A 20195-nucleotide genomic window follows, 5' to 3' on the forward strand; every position below is an offset into this window, starting at 1 on the left:
ACTGAAGTGGTACTGATGAAGTCTTTGGCGGACCTGGAGACTTCTCCTTGTGGCCTCCACCCTTCCTCCAACCCCATCTGTAAACTGGGGATGATGGAAAGCTCCTGCCTGAGGGTCGTCTGAGGATTCAACCAGATGATGCTTACAGTGCTTACAAGGGTGCCTAGCATGTATAGAGATGCTCAACACATTTTAGGTGTTATTATTTTTCCTTCCTTGGGGATGCCAGCTGTCACTGGTATTATATGAAGGACAGAGTATCATTACATTTGCAGAGAATGCGAACTTGCCTTTGAAAGAGAGCTCTAAGATGCCACGAGGAGCCATTTAGGGCAAGCAATGCTGAGTTCATGCCTACTGAGAATGGGATAGTGATTGCAGCACTCCATTCAAGCTGACTTCAGACTACAAAGGTTTCGCATGTTGTTAATACGTTAGGCTAAGAAAATGTTTTGTCACGTTACGCTTCCAAGGAGAAGCAAAATGGCAGAGGAACAGAATTTGGACCAGAGCATTGTGGAACTGAGGGCCTGCCCCTCCCTGGCTGAGAGGGCTGGGCAAACCCCTCCTTAGCCTCAGGGTCCTGTGTTTGCACCGGGGATAACTGCTCACAATAGAGCTTATAATACATAGCTACTAAGTAAGATCTAAGAATGATTAGGTGAAGTGTGTGCATATGTGTGCATGTGTGTGAGTAAATGACATGAAACATCTTTGAACTGAGATACTGCTTTCCTTTGGGACTCTCTTCTAAGAGATTCCACAATGTCAAAGTGAGTTTTTGCATCATGTCTTTTAAAATTTGCAATATGGCAGATCAACTCAGTTGAAGATTATTTGTATGAATTATCTATAGACGGATTACCACCTGAGTAAATCTTCTTTATGGAGAAACTTGATGGTGGGGGGATGGGTACATAGAAACAGGATGTACTGGGCACACAGTGGTGGTTTTGATCCTTCTCTTGCCTCAAGACAGAGTTTGTGGCCAGCCTCTTCCTGCCGGATTGCAAAGCTCATGTCTCACTGCTAATGCGGTTGCTCCAAGACTTGTGAGCTGCAGCCACCCACCTGAATCAGCTTGGCTTTTAGAATGCAAACTCCTGGTGCTGGCTGCATATAGAGACCCTTAGCTCTGTTTGGGCCTCACAGAGCAGAGGTGGTGTGGACTAGTGGATCTTCAGCATGCTTGGAAGGCACCTGGGCAGACAGGTTCATGCACCGCCAGCTTCCCCCTCCTCATTGCACTCAGTATTCTAGGGAGGGGCTCCAGATCTGCTTTATTCTCACTAAGCACCCTAGGTGATTCTGCTGCAGGCATCTGGGACTGTGTTGGGAAAAGACATCTCGCGAGCAATACCTTTCTCAAACGAGGGGTGGGAACTTGGTGAAACTCTAAGGGATTTGCACCCTGGATGTGCTTCTGTGGCATGGGCCTCACTTCTTTTTAACTCTGTTGCATACTACTTCCCATTTCCTCCCCAATGTATGTTTATTTTTCTTTCCTTTGACCCTCTTGTCCTCTATGTCTTATTGTTCAGTATTGTTCTCTTTTACTTGGGCTTGAACTTACATAGATAAACTAGAGCTCAGGTGAAAATCCTACCATCTCTCTCAAAAATAATTATCCACTTTAACAGTGTCACAGAGCAAAGAACCCAGTCAATATAAAGCTAATTCTATCACTAAATCTCAGTCCACTCTATCCTCTGGATTGTTTCTATGTGCATTTTTACGTAGTTAGTGTCTGTGCTTTCACACCTTTCTCATTTCACCTCATTTCGCAATGCATCTCAATTTATCAACATTGACAAAATGCTTATTCTAGTGGCTTTATGGCAAAATCCTTTCACTTCTAGTATAAAATAGGTATTACTATTATTCTCTTTAATTTTAAATTAAAGACTATGCTGTACCTTTTGCTTTTCTGCTAGAGAACAGATAGAAGTTGCAGGTAAACAGTTTTACAAGTTTCATTTTTTTCCCCCCAACAAATATTAGTTGGTGCTTGTACGATGCCAAGCCATGTTCTGGGGCTAGAGATAAGATAATGAAGAAGATAGACCCCAATCCTAGAAATCCAATAGGCAAAAGAGAAAAACAATTACAAATTGTGATAAGTGCTAGGAAGGAAATAAAGAAGGTGTTTAAAAGGAGAGGAATAGAGTGGAAGATATATTATGGTAGAAGGTGGTCAGAAAAGGACTCTCAGAAGTGGTGACACTAAAGCTGAAACCTAAAGAGAACTCCCAAAGTGTGTATGTATGTGGGGGGCACGAAAGGTACGGACAGGGGAAAGAATCTTAAGAAGGCTCTGAGGCTGAAAAGGTCTCCGCATCTTCAAAGAACCAAACTGGAAACAATGTGGCTGAATGAGGGGGGGAATAGGGTCTAAGATAAAGTTAGAGATGAATGGAAACAGAATCATCCAGGGGCTTTTTAGGCCGTGAGAAAAATGTGTGCTTTATTTCCAGTACACTGGAAATCACTGAAAGGTTTTAAAGAGGGGAGTGTCATTATCTGCTTAATTTTGAGTTGCCCTGTGCAGATTGGATGGGCTGAGGGCACAAATGAATGCAGGTGGGCAAAGAGGAAGTGAATGCAGACATGATGGCAACTTGACTAGGCGGGGCGCAGTGAAGATTGGTGAGAAACGGCAGGTAGAAGTAGATTTTCAAGGTGGAATCAGTAAGATTTGGTGGAAGATGGATGAAGGGGTGAGGGAGAGTTAAAACTGAAGGAATGATCCCAGGTTTTCTGCAGGAGCAATTCAGTAGATAAGATGTCAGTTCTTACCATGGGAAACCTCACTGCCTGTCTGCTTTTCGTGCCCTACCGAGCACAGATATAAACATGCAAGAATCTCACCAGAAGCTCAAAGAAGAACCAGGAGTACTTGAAGACTGTTTCTTTCACCATTCCAGTGCTGACCACCATCTGCAGGGCAAGCTCCTCATGGAAATGCTGGACACACAAACACAAAAACATTACACTTACATAATGATGGTCTGTACTAGGTGCTTTATTCGCCAACCCCACTTTTCTTTTTTCCCAACTGTAATAGCTTGTTACTATGTGTCCTAGATGTCTTAGACCACAGTGGATGGCAGAGTCAATGCTGACACAATCTGAGACTGGAAGGCCTTTTCAGTAGGTAGGAGAAGGCTGTGTGGATCCCAAATCCCCGGAGCCACACAAACACAGGCAGGAGTTTCGAGGGAGGAAGGGGACACGGCAGGAGTGTATTTTTAATCCTTTCCCGAAAAGAAAAGGCAGTAGAGCATTCTGAGTCACTGGAAACCTGGGCACATGGGGCTTCTAAACCTTACTGGACAGCTGGGTTTGAAGGACTGGCCTCGGCAGGGGAGTGAAGCTAATACATTCTATGGGGGAAGCATTCCTGGGTAGCAGTCGGAACTGAGACTCTGTTCTTTTCCTTCCAGGTCCCACCGTAAACCCTCTGTGTGACCACGTGTTAGCTGTTCCTCCCCTTACCCTCAATGTTCTCATCTATAAGCTCAGTTGGTAGCAGTGGTTCTCAAACTTGAATGTGCGTCAGAATCCCTTGGAGAGCTTGTTAAGGAACAGACTGCTGAGCCCACCTCCAGAGTTTCAGATTCAGTAGGTCTGGGGTGGGGCCTGAGAATCTGCATCTCTAACAAGTTCCCGGGTGATGCTGTCACTGCTGGTCCAGGGACCTCAATCAAAGAACCACTGTCTAGATGGTATTTCAACTCCTTTTTGTTTTTATAATCCTGCTATGGCTTTGTGGGGAACGAGGTTTGGGTTTATCAGTAGATTGTCTGCATTAAAAGGCATAGGGGTAGCAGCTTGAACTCATCCAACTTCTATACTTCTTTGTCCCAGGGTCAGTTGCTCCACTTTATGTCTACACTGCCTGTCAAGTCATCTGACTACAGATGTAGCAGACAGTGATTTTTTTTACACCTTTTGCATCCTTCCCATTCCCTGCTTTATCTGGGGAACAAGTTTAAGACTAAAGGTAGGGCAACCAACTCATCTCAGTTTGCCTGAGACTGCTGTGGACAAAAACAATGTCGCCTGTCATCTCAGTAAACAATGTTGCCTGCTTATTCCAGTGAACAACAAATGTTTCCAGACCATCAAGCCATCAGCCACTGAGACCCAGACGGCGCACCCTGGGGGGAATTCGGGATGAACAAAAACAGGATACTTGGCCCTAGACAGTTAAGATGCATATCTAAGGAACAATTTCAAGGAGCTCAGACTCTCGCATCTTCCCATACACAGAAAAAACACTAAAATCATTAACTTGAGATGTCTGTTTTTCATGAACATCTTTTGATGTTCAACTGCATGTTTTTTTTCAGCAAAAATCCCTATATATCCTAGCTCTTCCCTTACCTCTTTGGAACAGTCCCTCAGATATCTGAGAGACTGTATCCTGGGCTACAGTTCTCGGTAATGTCCCCGAATAAAACATAATTCTCAACGTTTAGGATGTGCGTTCTTTTCAGTCAATACCGTCCTGGTCTTAAAATGGAAAGTCCTACATCCCAAGGACCCCCTAAGCCCCGGAGAAACTGGGATAGCTGGTCACCCTAACTGATGGCAGAAATGATGTCTGGGCATTTTCTGTGGATTCCATTCATTTTACAACCATAAAATCTAGAATAAATACAGATGAACTCATTTTTTATTCCTCAGTGGATAAGAAAGCTGAAACTACTTGAACAACCTAATATCACATCCTAGAGTACTGGCGTATGTGGAAATAAAGTTTTAAAGTCAACACCCAAAGCAAAAATTTATTAGAACAAAGCTTACCCTTGACAAACCTTTAAATTACCCACAGTGTACAGTAGGCACGCCACACAATTTACTGATTCTTATGTACAGTAAAATTGGAGAGTTACTCAGCTAAACTAAAAGGAGACAAATGGAAAAATCTCTGTGCAGATGTCTGGGCATTCAAACTATTTACATCCCCTGACGGTTAATGGGGATGAATGGAGAATGCTGAAGTGTTTCAGCTTCTCATTGGTCCCACTTCATTCTGTCAGGCGAGTCAAACCTTTATAATCTCAATACACGTGAACACAGTTGTGTGCTGTTGCGAGACACGAGGGAAGCTCTCCCACCTGGGAGAGGTGCAGGGCTGCGTGTTAATCTAGCAGATGGTCTAAGCTTGCCCTGATGTAACTCAGCTACACCAGGATCTTCCCATTGTAGGGAAGACACGCTCCACAAGCTTCAAAGGTAACCTCTGGAAAATAGGTCAGTTTGACTGTCAGAATCTTAAGGCAAGAGGAGATTAGAGGAGGATAAGCCGCTTCTTAAAGTAATTTATGTTGCTTACCGGGCAACATTATTACAAGAACACCTTGCTCCGGGGGGTACAGAAAATAGCCAAGCAGCTAATCCCAGTTTGCTGAGCTATTAAGGAAACACACTGGTTAAACCTCCCTCTGAAATGAAATGATTCTCTTCTGGTCATTGAAATGACCAGAAACAAAATCAAAACAAGGCAAATGTGCCCAGAAGAAATCAGGCCCTGCCTGAAGCAAGCCAGGCTGTAAGCAAATCATGGTTTTTAAGAAGGAAAATGGTACTTGTAACCAGTCCCTGCGAAGCCCAAAGCTAAGATTTAAAGTAGGTGAAATATTTATTTTCAGCCCCTCATGACATCTTCTTTTACTCCTCCTGTTAGAATTAACTCCTGGTACCTCCTTCCAGGCAAATGGAGCCCGTATTGCTGCCAAGTCTGCAGGCGCTGGACCCTACTAGGGCCTCCTCATGCCTGATCTTTCCCTCAGCCAGTCCAAAGTGAGCTGTGCTGAAGCTCATTCCCTCCATGCCTGTTTAACACATCTTTCCCAGCGGTGTTAGCTGTTGCAAAGAGCTTCCTGTGTTATCCTTCCAATCAGCATATTTACATTTTAATAGGGGTCTTGAAAGACACTCAAGACCTTAAGTAGCTACTAAAATCGTGAGACTCTTGGGTGCCTGGCGGAGGAGAAAACTTGGGGCAGACAGTTTCTTTATCCTCCACCCCTTGGACCACACATGACGTGACAACTGGAGAATCCTCTTAATATGAAGAATTCTTTCTGATGAGCAGTTTAACAGCTTGTCAAGTCTCTGAACTCAGAGGTAAGGCTGATTGGAAAGAATTACAAGGCTTTTCATGTCTGATATCGTATTGAAATAAATGATACCTAATTATTGCCATTCTCTTTTTGAGGATGAATTGTCCCCAGCTCTCCTTTTACCAAAAAAGAAGCTAATACAGCAGTTCTCAGGTTCTCAAAGTGTGGTTCCTGGATTGGCATCAGCTGGGAACTTATCAGAAATACAAATCCTTGGGCCCTACTTCGAATCTATTGAATCAGAACCTCTAGGGGTAGGGCCAGCAGTCAGTTTTAACAAGCCACCCAGGTACTTCTGATGCATGGTAAGTTGGAGAACCACTTAGTAGGTAACTAGGTGGTCAAAAAATGGGGCACCTGGGACAGGGCTGCAAAAGTGAGTGTGTGTGTGTGTGTGTGTGTGTGTGTGTGTGTGTGTGTGTTAGGAGGGCAGGAACAAGATAGGAGAGTACTTGATGGCATCTATTTTCAATCATAGTGAGAGGCCGGGCAAATTATTCTCACACTGCCTGTTCAGTACCTTTTTGCTGACTGGCCTTGGGGTTGTTGTTGAACTTGGAGCATCATTATTGCCAGAGCAATAATAAGACATCCGGATGCAGCTACGATCAGCCATCTGAAATACACAAACCATGACTCAACAGTCAACCAACAGTGGTCCCCAGAAAGATGAGCCAACTGCCTGGAAATCCCAAGCTTAGAATTCATTGTTAACATATTTCTTTTTCTTTCTTTTTTTTTTTTTTCTGGTTACAAAGGTAAAACAACTGCCAAAAATAAACATAAAACAAAGCAAACAAGGTAAAGTTACACCGAACTTTACTTGCTCCTGAGATATTCACTGTTAGTTGGTGTGTAGCCACCTATAGTTAAATCCTAGTTAAGAACCAACGGGTGCTGAACAGTCCCTTCAACTTTTCTAAGTCTCTGACTTAATTGGAAGAGCAGGAAAAAAAAATGTGTGGGAACAGTGCCTCTCTGTGGGTTAGCATGGTACTTTACCCAGTCTCCTAAACACTCTTTAATAAATTGTCAAAAAACCACTTCTGACAGGAAGATCATGCTTGATACTTCTAATTAGACAAAAATATTTCCCCTCACTACAGAACAATTTAAAAATTCTTAACCTAGTCCACAGAGAAAAGTTAATATTTTCACTTTCATTAAAGGAAACCGTAATAATCAAGTCTGTGGATAACAGCTGCTGACCACTTCGCCCCTCCGCGATCCGCAAAGATCCTGCTTAAAGAGGACTTAGATGCAAAATTGAACCAGGCTGTGCTGGCAAATGCTTAACAACCAGCTCTCGGAGGGGTGGGGCTGATTGGTAGAACCTGCCAATTTCTGTGCTTGTGAAGGCTTCCATCATAGCTGATTTCAAGTTAACATGACATTACCGAATATGGTGTTGCAAAGAGATGTGCAGTAGCAAACCACTGTACAGTAGGCATAAATAACCTCAAGAACATAGATAACAGTAAAATGTAGTAAAGTAATTAAGAAGGGATGAGGTTTGAGTACTCCCTTAAAAAGGGAATAATTTTTTAGATTTATGGACAAGCTGCAAAGGTGGTTCTTGGATACGCTTCACCAAGTTCCTCTTAATGTTAATATCTTACATAAATATGGTACATTTGTCAAAACTAAGAAATTGGCACATTAACTAAACCAGACTTTATTTGAATGTCACCAATTTTTCCACTAATGTCCTAGTCTGCTCCAGAACACTGCATTTAGATTACCTTTGTTTTCCATATAACTTATTTGTTAGTTTATATAATTTAATTTTTAATAATGTCTGCGTTTAACACCTGGTTCAGAAAGTTCCTGAAAATTTAACAATCAGCTCTCAGAAACTGGTATGAACCAGCTCCAGCACATTCCTGGGTTGATTCTGTAAGTCAAAAAGGATAGAATATCAACAATTTCATATGATACAACCTATAGATCATCAGAATCTCTAGGAGTGGATCTATAGATGATTCTTACATTCATCCAGGGTTCAGAACTTCTACAGAGATGAGGAAAATAAGGCTCAGGGCAGGAATTGACTTGTCCATGACCACAGGCCTGGGTGGTATCAGATCGAGACCCAACCCTGGTCTCCAGATTTCCTGTCTCGCACCGTACTGTCTCAAGTAGGTGGTTTGTGTTAGGGGAATGATGTCAAAACCTAGAGAGTATGATTTATCTTCATTAGAGGAAATGACATTATTCCAAAAGCTCAGCCACCCTGAGGCCACAGATAACTGGAAAGAAAATTCAGATTAAGAATTCATGGTAGCTTTGTACATATATGAAAAACCACTGAATTATACACTTCAAAAGGGTGAATTTTATGGTATGTGAATTATATCACAATTTTTACAAATTTCAAACGAGAGACGTTTTACAGAATACCTGACCAGTATGCCTCAAGACTGTCAAAGTCCTCAAAAACAAGGAAAGTCTAAGAAATTGTCACAACCCAGAGGAGCTAAGGAAATGTCACTACAAAATCTAATGTGGTATCCTGGGTGGGATCCTAGAACAGAAAACAGACATTAGGAAAAAACTGAGGAAATCTGAATAAAATATAAACTTTAGTTAATAATAATAATATATCAATATTGGTTCATTAATTGTGACAAATGTGCCGTTCTAATGTAAAATGTTAGTAACAGGGAAACTATGCATTGAGTACACAAAAATTTTCTGTCATATATTGACAATAATTCTATAAATCTAAAACTTTTATAAAATAAAAAGTTTATGAGGAAACATAAAGAATTCATGGAGGGAAACAATCTAGGGCAAGTCACCAACCCTCCCAGGATCTCGGTTTTTGTTTATAAATTTGGCTTTGATCTTTGGGATTCTTACATGGGATAATCAATCCATCTATGGATGTTAATGAATCTAAAAGGCAAGTTATTAAAAAATAAAACAAAAAACAGTCCTTCTAGGCATCAAAAACAGTTAAAGCCAAATTTTTTTCCTGGAAGATAAAATTCATGGTATTCATCAACTCCACGGAGCTAAACCAGCTATGCCCGAGAAACTTCCCACCAGAGTTCACTAACTCCGCGCATACCTTCAAATGCCAGTCTTGCCTGGCATCAGAATGATCTCAGTCACTTCAAAAGAAAAGAATATTAATAACTTGAAAGCTGAGCATTTGACCAAGCCAGTGGGCAGCAGCAGTGGTTGATTTCGTGTTGTCTCTCCAAGTGTTAGTTAAAAATAAAAAAGCCCATGTCTCTTTCCAGGGTTTGACATCTTCCTTACCTTTGAAGACATGATGTTCTTAACCTCCTCGTCTGCTGCAGAGTGTGTCCCCACAAGGTCTGGGTTACTGCTGCTCATCACTCGGGCCTGCATCAGCTTTGAACTCACAGCGGCAGCAGACGTGCGTCCGTATGTGTGGTAGCGAGGGTCTGGGAAGGAAATGGGGCTGCCTGCACCCCATCAGGTATAGACATGTCAATAGAAAGCGGATCAGAGTCACTTATTGGACTTGAGAAGGAACTGAGGAGGGATGGGGTAGATAGTAGAGCGGAAACCCACTAGATTAGGTCTTGGAATTAGGGTCTTATTAGCAAATGCCTAGGAGAGGCCAGGGAGGCAATGTTTTGGTGGAAAGATAGGGTGTGAGGCAGTAGGGAGGGGTGAGGACTGTGGTAAACTGGAAACACATGCCTCATCCAAAGACAGGGGATGCTCCTCATCTCCAGCTTCTTCTTGCCATGGGAAACAGCCCACGAGGTTCTGATTTCTGAAGACAAGCTCGAAATGTGGATATTTTTTATTTCTTAGTATTTAAATGATGACGGCTTTATGAGTCTTGCATTTCTGAGATTTGAGAATCCAAGGAATCATCTGAATCTTATGAGAATAAGTATACACTGTATAGCAATGTTTCTCACCTTTGAGTATTTACATGTGTTCAAAGGTGATTATGTGAGTCTATGAATATTATGAGTATTTTTTTATGAGTATTTTAAAAAAACATTTAAAATTACAGGTTTACTTGAAATGAGGCTGCATGGAGTAATAAGTATGCCCAAGTTCCTTTGTCAGAGCCTGGAATTTTGTTAACTTATTGATGCTACTTTTTATATCATGCTGACCAGACGTTCTGGTTGAGTATTATAAAAAGACTGGAGAAATGAATTATTATTTCAGAAGTTTAGTTTGGGGGAAATGAGAAAAGGGATTTATTTTTTCATAATGAAAAGTTTAGGGGCCACTGCTTACCACAGCTATCAAATATATATTATTTTCCTTATCATTATGATCCTAGAATCCTAGGCATCTGTTGTCACTTCTCCAGCTTTTAAAAGAAGGGATTTGCAACTGAATCAATTTCCTTTCTTTTTATGGCTGAGTAATATTCCATTGTATATATGTGCCACATCTTCTTTACCCATTCATCTATCGATGGACACTTAGGTTGCTTCCATGTCCTGGCTATTGTAAATAGACCTGCAGTGAACATTGTGGTACATGACTCTTTTTGAATTATGGTTTTCTCAGGGTATATGCCCAGTAGTGGGATTGCTGGGTTGTATGGTAGTTCTATTTGTAGTTTTTTAAGGAACCTCCATACTGTTCTCCATAGTGGCTGTATCAATTTACATTCCCACCAACAGTGCAAGAGGGTTCCCTTTTCTCCACACCCTCTCCAGCATTTACTGTTTGTAGATTTTTTGATGATGGCCATTCTGACTGGTGTGAGATGATATCTCATTATAGTTTTGATTTGCATTTCTCTAATGATTAATGATGTTGAGCATTCTTTCATGTGTTTGTTGGCCATCTGTACATCTTCTTTGGAGAAATGTCTATTTAGGTCTTCTGCCCATTTTCGGATTGGGCTGTTTGTTTTTTTGTTATTGAGCTGCATGAGCTGCTTGTAAATTTTGTAGTGAGGTGGATAGACCTAGAGTCTGTCATACAGAGTGAAGTAAGTCAGAAGGAGAAAAACAAATACCGTATGCTAACACATACATATGGAATCTAAGGGAAAAAAAATGTCATGAAGAACCTAGGGGTAAGACGGGAATAAAGACACAGACCTACTAGAGCATGGACTTGAGGATATGAGGAGGGGGAAGGGTAAGCTGTGACAAAGTGAGAGAGTGGCATGGACATATATACACTACCAAACGTAAAATAGATAGCTAGTGGGAAGTAGCCGCATAGCACAGGGAGATCAGCTCGGTGCTCTGTGACCACCTAGAGGGGTGGGAGGGAGGGAGACGCAAGAGGGAAGAGATATGGGAACATACGTATATGTATAACTGATTCACTTTGTTATAAAGCAGAAACTAATACACCACTGTAAAGCAATTATACTCCAATAAAGATGTTAAAAAAAAAAAAGTACCGACTGGGTGAAGATCAGTGAGGGATTATCAAATAGGCAGAAAAAACAAGTATTTAGAATATAAAAATAGGGAGGAAGGCAGATAGAAAGCAAGAGAGAAAAATCTAGACGTGAACTTTTTTTTTTTTTTGTGGTACGCGGGCCGCTCACTGCTGTGGCCTCTCCCGTTGCGGAGCACAGGCTCCGGACGCGCAGGCTCAGCAGCCATGGCTCACGGGCCCAGCCGCTCCGCGGCACGTGGGATCCTCCCAGACTGGGGCACGAACCCGCGTCCCCTGCATCGGCAGGCGGACTCTCAACCACTGCGCCACCAGGGAAGCCCGAGACATGAACTTTTAATTTCAGCATTCATGTAAGTTTTGTTTATTCTGAAAGATAAAAATTTAACTTTCGGGCTTTTAATTTTATTGTGAATTCTGTGGGGTGGGGGTGAGGGTGTGCTGTCCGCCAGGCTCCCATACTCCGGTGTGGGGTGGTGGGTGGGACAGGGGGACGTTACCTGACTTGGGTACGTCCCTCTGCGGCTCGGGCAGGCGGAAGATGTAGTGCACATAGGAGGCCAGCAGGCAGTTCCTCCCATGCTGGTCCTTGCCCAGGCCCTTGCTGTTGTGCAAACTGTTGGCGGTGGCCACCACAGACTCGAAGGCAAACTGGGAGAAGTTGGCTGAGGAACCAAGAGAAAAATGGGCGGCCCTGCAGTGAGTCCTTAATGAGCCTGAGGTGGAACATTCTTTGGGGCAGTGACAAGGAGTCCTGACCACTGACCCGGCTGAACCAGGCTGAACCCCCTGGGGCAGGGTGAGTGGTTTTAGTAAGCTCCAGCATGCCAGCTCTGCTTACTGCAAAGGACTTCACATTTCCTCCTTCTGCCAGCACTGTGGTTTTTCAGGACGAAGATGCGAGCCTGTCCAGACCTCCTCCCCTCTCTAAACCACGCTGTAAAGTGGTGCTACTCAGTGGGGTCTGTCCTGACATCATCAGTATCACCTAGGATCTTATTAGAAATGCAGAATCTCAGGCCCCGCCCAGGACCGACTGAGTCAGAATCTGCATTTTAACCAGATGCCCAGGTCATCCTTACGCACACTATGGTTTGAGATGGGCTGTTGAACAATATGGATTCTTGGTGTACAGATTAATCTAAAGACGTATGTGTATCATGTCAGTCCCTGGACCTGTACAAACAATGCTTCACCGTGTACACTCTCTTGTGGAGGAGCTCCAAACCCTCCACAGTCTGGCTCCACCCTACTTATCCCACCTGGTACCCTCTTCTGCTCAAATTCAACTTCCTTAAAATAAGGCAGTCTTTATACTGTCCCCATCACGCGTCTGCTTCTCACTTCTGCAATTCTGCTCGCGCTGCTGTCCTCACCTAGAAAGCCCTCCTTGCTCCCACCCACAAAATCATACTAACCTTTCGATGCTAAGCACCATCCCACCTCCTCAATGAAGCCTCTGACACCACTCAGTACAGGGCTTAAGTGACACCAAATCACAAGGTTCCTGGGCTGTTTCCAGTGGGAAATTCAGTCTCTCTGATAGGCTGGAAGCAAAGTGCATTTCTCATACTTTCTTCTCTCCCCACCATGCCTTCCATGGTGCCTGACACAGATAAGTTCTGAAGACATGTTTGGAGACCAAGTGCCTCCACCTATTCTGCCTGTCCCAACACCCTGGAGTCCCAAATATTGGCTCAAAATGTGTGAATGAACGTTCTGTCTAGTGAACAAGTCTACACTCCATAGCTGGGCCTACAAAGCAGTGCACCACATATATGGAGGGTGCAGAAGGAAATCCAGGGAGGGTACAGATGGCCACTCCACAGGCATCTAGCTGGAGAGGCAACAGCTACACGTGTGAAAAGTTAGCCGACAATGTAGGACGCCTTATCTGTGGAGCCACAGCAGATGCATCCCAGGATACACTGCAAACTGAGGGATTCAGAGGTCACGTTCTTCCCTAGCTCTGAAAGCTCCCCCACGTGTCCTAGGCTACAAGTTCATTTCTCCCTCCCCACCAACTTACTCATATTCCACGGTCCAACAGTGTTATCTCCTTCTTTTCTGACACTCCCAGAAAAGTGGTTTTGACACTTTTTTCTGAACTACTTTTTTTCTGAACCAGACACTCTGGTCCTCTGCTTTTGCCAGTCTCTGTCCCCATTTTGGCCTCTTTCCCTCTAAGCCCACTTCAAAGCCATCTCAGTTGCAGTCTTCCTTCTGGGGGCCTTCCTCATCCTCCCGGATGGATGTCTTCGCCATCACCCCAACAGCATTCAGCTGTGTCCATTTGAGGACTTGTGTCCTGTGCTGCTGATCTTTGCTATATTTTATCGTAAGTCCTCTGAGGTTCAATATGCTCTTGATTATTATTGCAAAACCTACAACTCTAAGCACAGTACTGGCAGCATGGATGGTACCCAAAGATATCTGCTGGGCTGGAGAGCACAGACTAATACAAGCCCAGCTGAAAATAGTGTCAAACAAAGATGGCCTACAGCAGCCAGTCTACCCCTGCAGGAGTTGGAAGAACCACTGGACCCAGGCCCTACATGACATTATTTCCAAAGGAAGTCTTACACATCGTATTTAGTGTTCATTTGTTAAAAGTAAGCATTTAAGATGGGTGTTTGCTGCGTGCTGAGGGGAGGGGAGAATGGGGTGACTGTTCAGGAGTATGGGGTTTCATTTGAGGCTGATAAAAATGGTCTGGAATTAGAAAGTACTGACAGTTGCATTACGTCATGAATATACTAAAAACCACTGAATTGTACACTTTAGTGAATTTTATGGTATGTGCATTTTATCTCAATAAAAAAGGAATTTCAATTTAGACAGTTCCTTTCCTTCCATTGAATATGGGTTGTCTTATTTCTTTAAAACGTTGGATTCCCTTGTTGGTCAAGTCAACAAAAAATATCTTCGAGGTAAAAGAAAACCATCAATTACTAGGAATGGAATTTAAAGGACTGGCTTCAGTCATTCAACACATTAATGTAAAAAAACCCCGATAATTTTAAGCATCCTATATTAATGTTTCTTTTTTTAAAACATACAGGGAATCTCCAAAAAAAAAAAAAAAAATAGCAGTGGACTTGGTTTCCCTTGGACTCACATCCTCAACAGAAAGATCACATTGGCCCTCCTCCCGGAACTTCTGGAAAATCGTGTTTCATAAAACAAGGCACTGCCTGCCTCCTCCCAGGCCCCCAGGCCTCCTACCTGTCTGGCCAGCGATGACCATGGGCTGCACGAACAGCTGGAAGAGCTTGTCCAGCACCAGGTGCAGGAAGAGCACAAGGGGCTCCAGGCGGGAGGAGTTGAGGCAAATGATGCTGAGCTTCAGCTCGTGCTCCAGAGCCGCTTCACTGATCTTCTGGTCCAGCACGCGGATGGGGAAGGTCACCTGGCTTTCCAGGGAATGGCAGAGCGTGAAGAACTTCTCCAGGTGGTTGTCCTGGGAAGGCAGATGGCAGGCCTCATGGGTCTCATCCCCTCAACGCTCACCAGTGGATTCACAAACACAATCACGTAGCTCTTTCTAGGCAAAACTTCTTACCCAGTGTTTCAGAGCAGAAGTTCTAAGACACGGGTGTTTCAGACCAGGTTATGAATTTCTTTGTAGAGTGTTGTGCACAAAATAGAACCTCTCAATAATTATTAGCTGAAGAAAAAATAATTTGGACTCTGACATGTTCTGTCAGAGGCAGGGATACCAGGCAAACACACTGCCGAGACAGGGGTCTAAGCAGATGCAAAACTCAAGACAGTGGCAGGAAAAGGAGAGAAAGCAGAACAACAACAACAAAAAATCTGGAAGAGAAATGGCAGAATTACAGAGGGAAATGAGACAGCAACAGCAGGAAAATGTTTAAATGAAGTCTCCCCACGAAACTTCTCAACCAACAGTGCAACATTTTTATAAGGTCTTTCTATGAAACCAACAAATAAAACCTAACAGGCTTGCAATTTCCCACACAGAACTGAAAGGGTTTTTCGGTGTTGTTTTATCCAGGCACAAAGCTCTTCACTGATCTTTTATTGAACTGTCCTGAGAAGTTTCTGCCGCACCCCATCTTCATTATTAGCCTGCTGTTCTGATCTAAACTTGACCTGGATACTCCTTACCTGGGTGTGAACAGAAGAAACAGCTTGCACTTCAATATTGAATACTCCCTTATGTCCTTCAGCCCACTTAATGGGAGGATTCTGCAAAGGGACTTTCTGTGTTAAAAGAAAACAAATTAGCAATTCAATTCCCTTTTCTCAGTACTAACAAGCAGAGTAAAGCAACTTGACAGTAGATGTCAGGGTTATACAAATATAAATCTCCCTGGAAAACTAATATAACTGGCCTTAGAGTTAGGAGCCCTGGGTTCAAGTTCAGTTTTACACCAAATTAATTATTTTCACTTCGACAGGTCAATGAAACTTTCTGGGCCTTCATTTTCTCATGCTGAAAGAAGGGGTTTGAATCGAGTTATCTATCTAATTTAAGCTTCCATCCAGCACTGGTAATCCTTGATTCTAGGAATTAAAATAAAGGCATATCCTAATGATTTCTCCATTAATCAGGAATGTCAGGACAAAGTGTAGAATATCTTTAGAAGACATGAAATTTTACTGCTTTTGAGAGACTACAGTTTTGTTCCCTTTTAACAAAATGTTTCCAAGTAGCAGTCCTTCTAGGCTCCTGCTTTAATTACTCAAAATGACTTTTATAATATTTATATATCAGTAGCCCTGTAGTCCTCAGAGACCACTTCTTGCCTTAAAATCTCAAGGGAATTGTCATCCTACAGTGTTGAGTAAGGAGGGCCTTGGCAGACTTGGCCATGTGAGTGTGGGTATTGTGTCTCTTGCATTTTAATGGAAGGAAACATACTGTACTTGCAAGGGTAGGATGTGTGCACGGGGTGGGGACCTTTGGAACTATCTCAGACAGAGTTACAAACTGGGGCCCAAAGCTGGATCCAGCCCACAGACAGGTGCTGTTTGGCCCAGTGTTAGAAACTGTCGAATTAGTTGCCAAACATTAGAATGTCAGAAAATTTCACATGAAAGCCTGCTTTTCTATCGTCTTTTGAGAATCTGAAGATATGAAGACGTTGATCTTGCATCCCAGCATGGCACCAATGTGCAGAGCAGAGGAGTAGCTATGACCTTGGGTGGGAAGACAGTCTCCAGTGTGAACAAATTCCACCAGGACCTTGCACTCATTATTAATGAGTCCGACCTGTGCGGTCACTGGAGTTTGCAGTAATCTAAAGCAACACTGACCACTAAAAATATAATGTGAGCCATCTATGTCATTTAAAATTTTCTAGTAGCCACATTAAAATTTTTTTAATGTGATAATAATTTTAATACTATGTTTCATTGAACCCAATATAGCCTAAAGATTATTATTTCAACATGTAATCAATATAGAAAATTATGAATAAGATATTTTACATTTTTTTTTCCTGCTACTAAGTCTTTGAAACCCAGTTTGTGTTTTATACTGACAGCACATCTCAGTTTGGACTAGCCACATTTTAAATAGCCTCATGTGGCTAGTGGCAACTATATTGGACAGGGTAGGCCTAAAGCATATTAGGAGAAGCTGAGGGCATATTGATAAAGATAGCTTAAGGCAAGTAGGAAAAAGGAACTAATATTTACTTAAGCATCGAGTTTGTTGCTTGATATGTATTATCTCATTCAATGTTCACAGCTACCTTGTAGGCAGGTCTGGGCTAGGTTTCCTCTTTGAGACTCAGAGAGGGTAAGCAATTCACCCATGTTCACACAGCAAGGGCATGGCAGAATCTGGATTTTGGATCAAGATGTATTTGTCTCCAAAGCCAGGTTTGTTTACTGGGTGTTCTAGGAAATTAGAATGTGCAGCTTGATGTTGAAAAGGTGGTTTTGCAGGCTTCAGCAAGGGGCTGTGTGTCCAAATCATAAAACAGGGAGTATCTGTGAACATACTCACAAAACCACTTAGGTGGTTTTGAGGAGAATAGTTTTGATCTAAATTCAGGCATATGCCTGTGGCCCAGGGCAAAGGAAGCTTCTCTCTCCAGGGGAAAAAAAAAAAGGAAATAGAAAATGGAATAGCCTGGGGGAGTGGGGGTGGGTAGTCAGAGTAGGAAAGAAAGTTGACTATAAAAGTTGGAACAAAATTCAAATTCCTGGGAAATTCAACTTGAAATATGCAAGCAAAACAAAAGAGATGAAGGGGGACCTACAGATTAAGAGCCTTAAAAGACATGTCAAGCAATAGCAATGTATAGAGCTTATTTGGATCCTCACATGCAACAAACAACTGTAAAAAAAAAAGACATGAATGATATAATTGGAAATTTGATCACTGGATATATGAAGATATTAAGGAACTATTATTAATTTTTAAGGTATGACAATGGTATCGTGATGGTTAAAAAAGGAGCCCTTATCTTTTAAGATAAAATACTGAACTATTTATAAATGAAATGATATGATGTCTGGTATTTACTTCAAAATAAATCTTATTGATATAAACCTACACCAACCAGACTGAGAAGCATGAGAGCAGGTGCTGGTGCAATCAGAACGGAGGGTTCACTGGGCTCCCTTTAAACTAGTGGATTGCAGCAGAATGTATGGGGAAAAAGGCGGGACAGGGAATGTGAGGAGAGAAAGAATATTGACATTGGGCTCTTTAGAGGAATAAAAGCCCCAATATCCACCTGGGGACTGTGACAACTAACCCAGAGGGGAAACCAATGGAATCTGGCATGAGAACCTTTGGTAAGGATGGGAGCTGAGAGCAGTTGTTATCACAGGTGAGCTCTATTTGCCTTTTTTTTGTGGGGGGTACGGGCCTCTCACTGTTGTGGCCTCTTCTGTTACGGAGCACAGGCTCCGGACGCGCAGGCTCAGCGGCCATGGCTCACGGGCCCAGCCGCTCCGCGGCACGTGGGATCTTCCCGGACCGGGGCACGAACCCGTGTCCCCGGCATCGGCAGGCGGACTCTCAACCACTGCGCCACCAGGGAAGCCCTGCCTTCCTTTTTAAAATACCCCATTCTGTAAACCCCTCTGTTATAGATAATACAAGGTAATGCTGCCTGGGTATGGGTTGTATTGACCCAACATTCTGAATTGGTGACAATCTAAATTAATGAGGTCTTAAAACCAGTTATTTCTCCCATCCTATCAGAACAACGTGCTCTCAGAAAACACCCTGTGCTGACAGATGACTGCTCCCCAAAACACGCTGAGCATCCTTAGTCATGTATAAAGGAATGGGAAGTGGCTCTGGAAAGGTGGTCCAAGACCATGGCTGGACCGGAAACAGGTGATGGCCAGCTTGCTGGTTACCTCTGCAGAATGCATAGAGTAGTTGGGTGGCAGCTTCTCCAAGGCAACTGGGAGACAGTAGGAGCCAGTTTGAAGACGTTCATTTAAGAGAATTGGCAGCCACTGAAATAGATGATGTAAAGAATAAAATGGGATTTATTACCGCATATAATTCTGGCAATTTATCTAGCTCACAATAATCAAATGCAACTAAATGATGATTAGATATTGACCAGAGCTCTTTGGGGCAGTAATTTCTGTCAAGTTCTTTAGATTTTAAATTCCCTGAGAGCTCCTGAGATGGTAATATCGATGATTCACTGTTTTCGGAGCCAAAGTAGTAGCATTTTTCTTTATAGCCAATGTGTGTGTATATCTGGAAAACATCAATATTTATTTTACCTTTTATATATTTTAAAGAAATAACTTTTTCCCCTTGGGAAAAAAGAGCTATTTTTATATGTGAAGCATATATATAAAATTTGGAAATAATGGACATTGTAATGCGAGTATTCTTTCACTATCTCTCACCCACTACCTTTCATTCCTGAAATAGTCATTTGCTAAGTCAAGTCATCTCTGCTCTTTGCTGCAATCTGGTTTGGCACATTTTGCTACTCCTGACAGGAAAAAAGCAAGTGAATAGAATTTAGTTGTTTATCTCTGCAGGAACTTTGGAGGCACCAACAACTGCAGAGTGAATCTGCAAGTTGAAAACAACTCACTGAATATCCCAGGAGACTTTCTACGGAGTTTCCTTGCTTCTGCTGACAGCTGATATGGTAGAAGGTGAACAGGAGGTGGTGATTTACTGTTAGCTTAGCAGGGAGCTTAATTTTCACTTCTTCATAGAAGTCAGGAGACCTGTTTCAAAAGCACATTATACACAAATAACTTTTAGCAAGAGTGATGGCTTCTCTGACTATAAATTGTAACACCACGGACCCTTTGCCCCTCAGAATTCGCCTGCTTGGTGTTTTACTTTTCATTTTACATCAGTCTCCTCCTAAGCTAAAAGTCCTGAGACCAAGCTTATGTCACTGGATACACTTCACTTATATAAGGCTGCTCACAAACGAAAAGCTTTGCCAGAAAAAAAAAAATCCCTGCACACAATGGAAAAATCCAACAACTTAATTTGGACAGAGGATGAGGTTTGGAGTCCTGCTGTGACCTCCTTTTCTATCTCTACCCCAAGAACAGGGACTGGTGCACAGCCGGCACTCATCAAAGGATTTGGGGGAAACAAATGAAGGATGCAGGAAGGAAAGGGAATCTGATTTTACTGAATTATGATGTCCCAGGCGGTTTACTAAGGGCTTCACATACATTACTCATTTAAGCCTCATTCCAGTCCAGGAGGGTGGG

General features: G+C 42.7%; 1 protein-coding gene across 2 annotated transcripts in view; it reads right to left on the reverse strand.

Annotated features, from left to right (window-relative positions):
- DOCK8 (dedicator of cytokinesis 8) overlaps positions 1–20195 on the reverse strand; it is a 222625-nt gene that overhangs the window by 64955 nt on the left and 137475 nt on the right. Inside the window, exons 17-24 of one of the 2 annotated variants that reach the window (XM_065878473.1) lie at positions 19553–19691; positions 18849–18950; positions 15630–15725; positions 14724–14958; positions 11999–12163; positions 9399–9568; positions 6652–6747; positions 2869–2964 (exon numbers count right to left, since the gene is read on the reverse strand). In XM_065878473.1, the coding sequence (XP_065734545.1) occupies positions 2869–2964; positions 6652–6747; positions 9399–9568; positions 11999–12163; positions 14724–14958; positions 15630–15725; positions 18849–18950; positions 19553–19691 (1099 nt within the window). The remainder of the gene's footprint in view (positions 1–2868; positions 2965–6651; positions 6748–9398; positions 9569–11998; positions 12164–14723; positions 14959–15629; positions 15726–18848; positions 18951–19552; positions 19692–20195) is intronic. The other variant, XM_065878474.1, reaches the window with a different exon arrangement.

Source organism: Phocoena phocoena, chromosome 6 (genome assembly GCF_963924675.1).
Source record: "Phocoena phocoena chromosome 6, mPhoPho1.1, whole genome shotgun sequence".
NCBI classification, from domain to species: domain Eukaryota; kingdom Metazoa; phylum Chordata; class Mammalia; order Artiodactyla; family Phocoenidae; genus Phocoena; species Phocoena phocoena.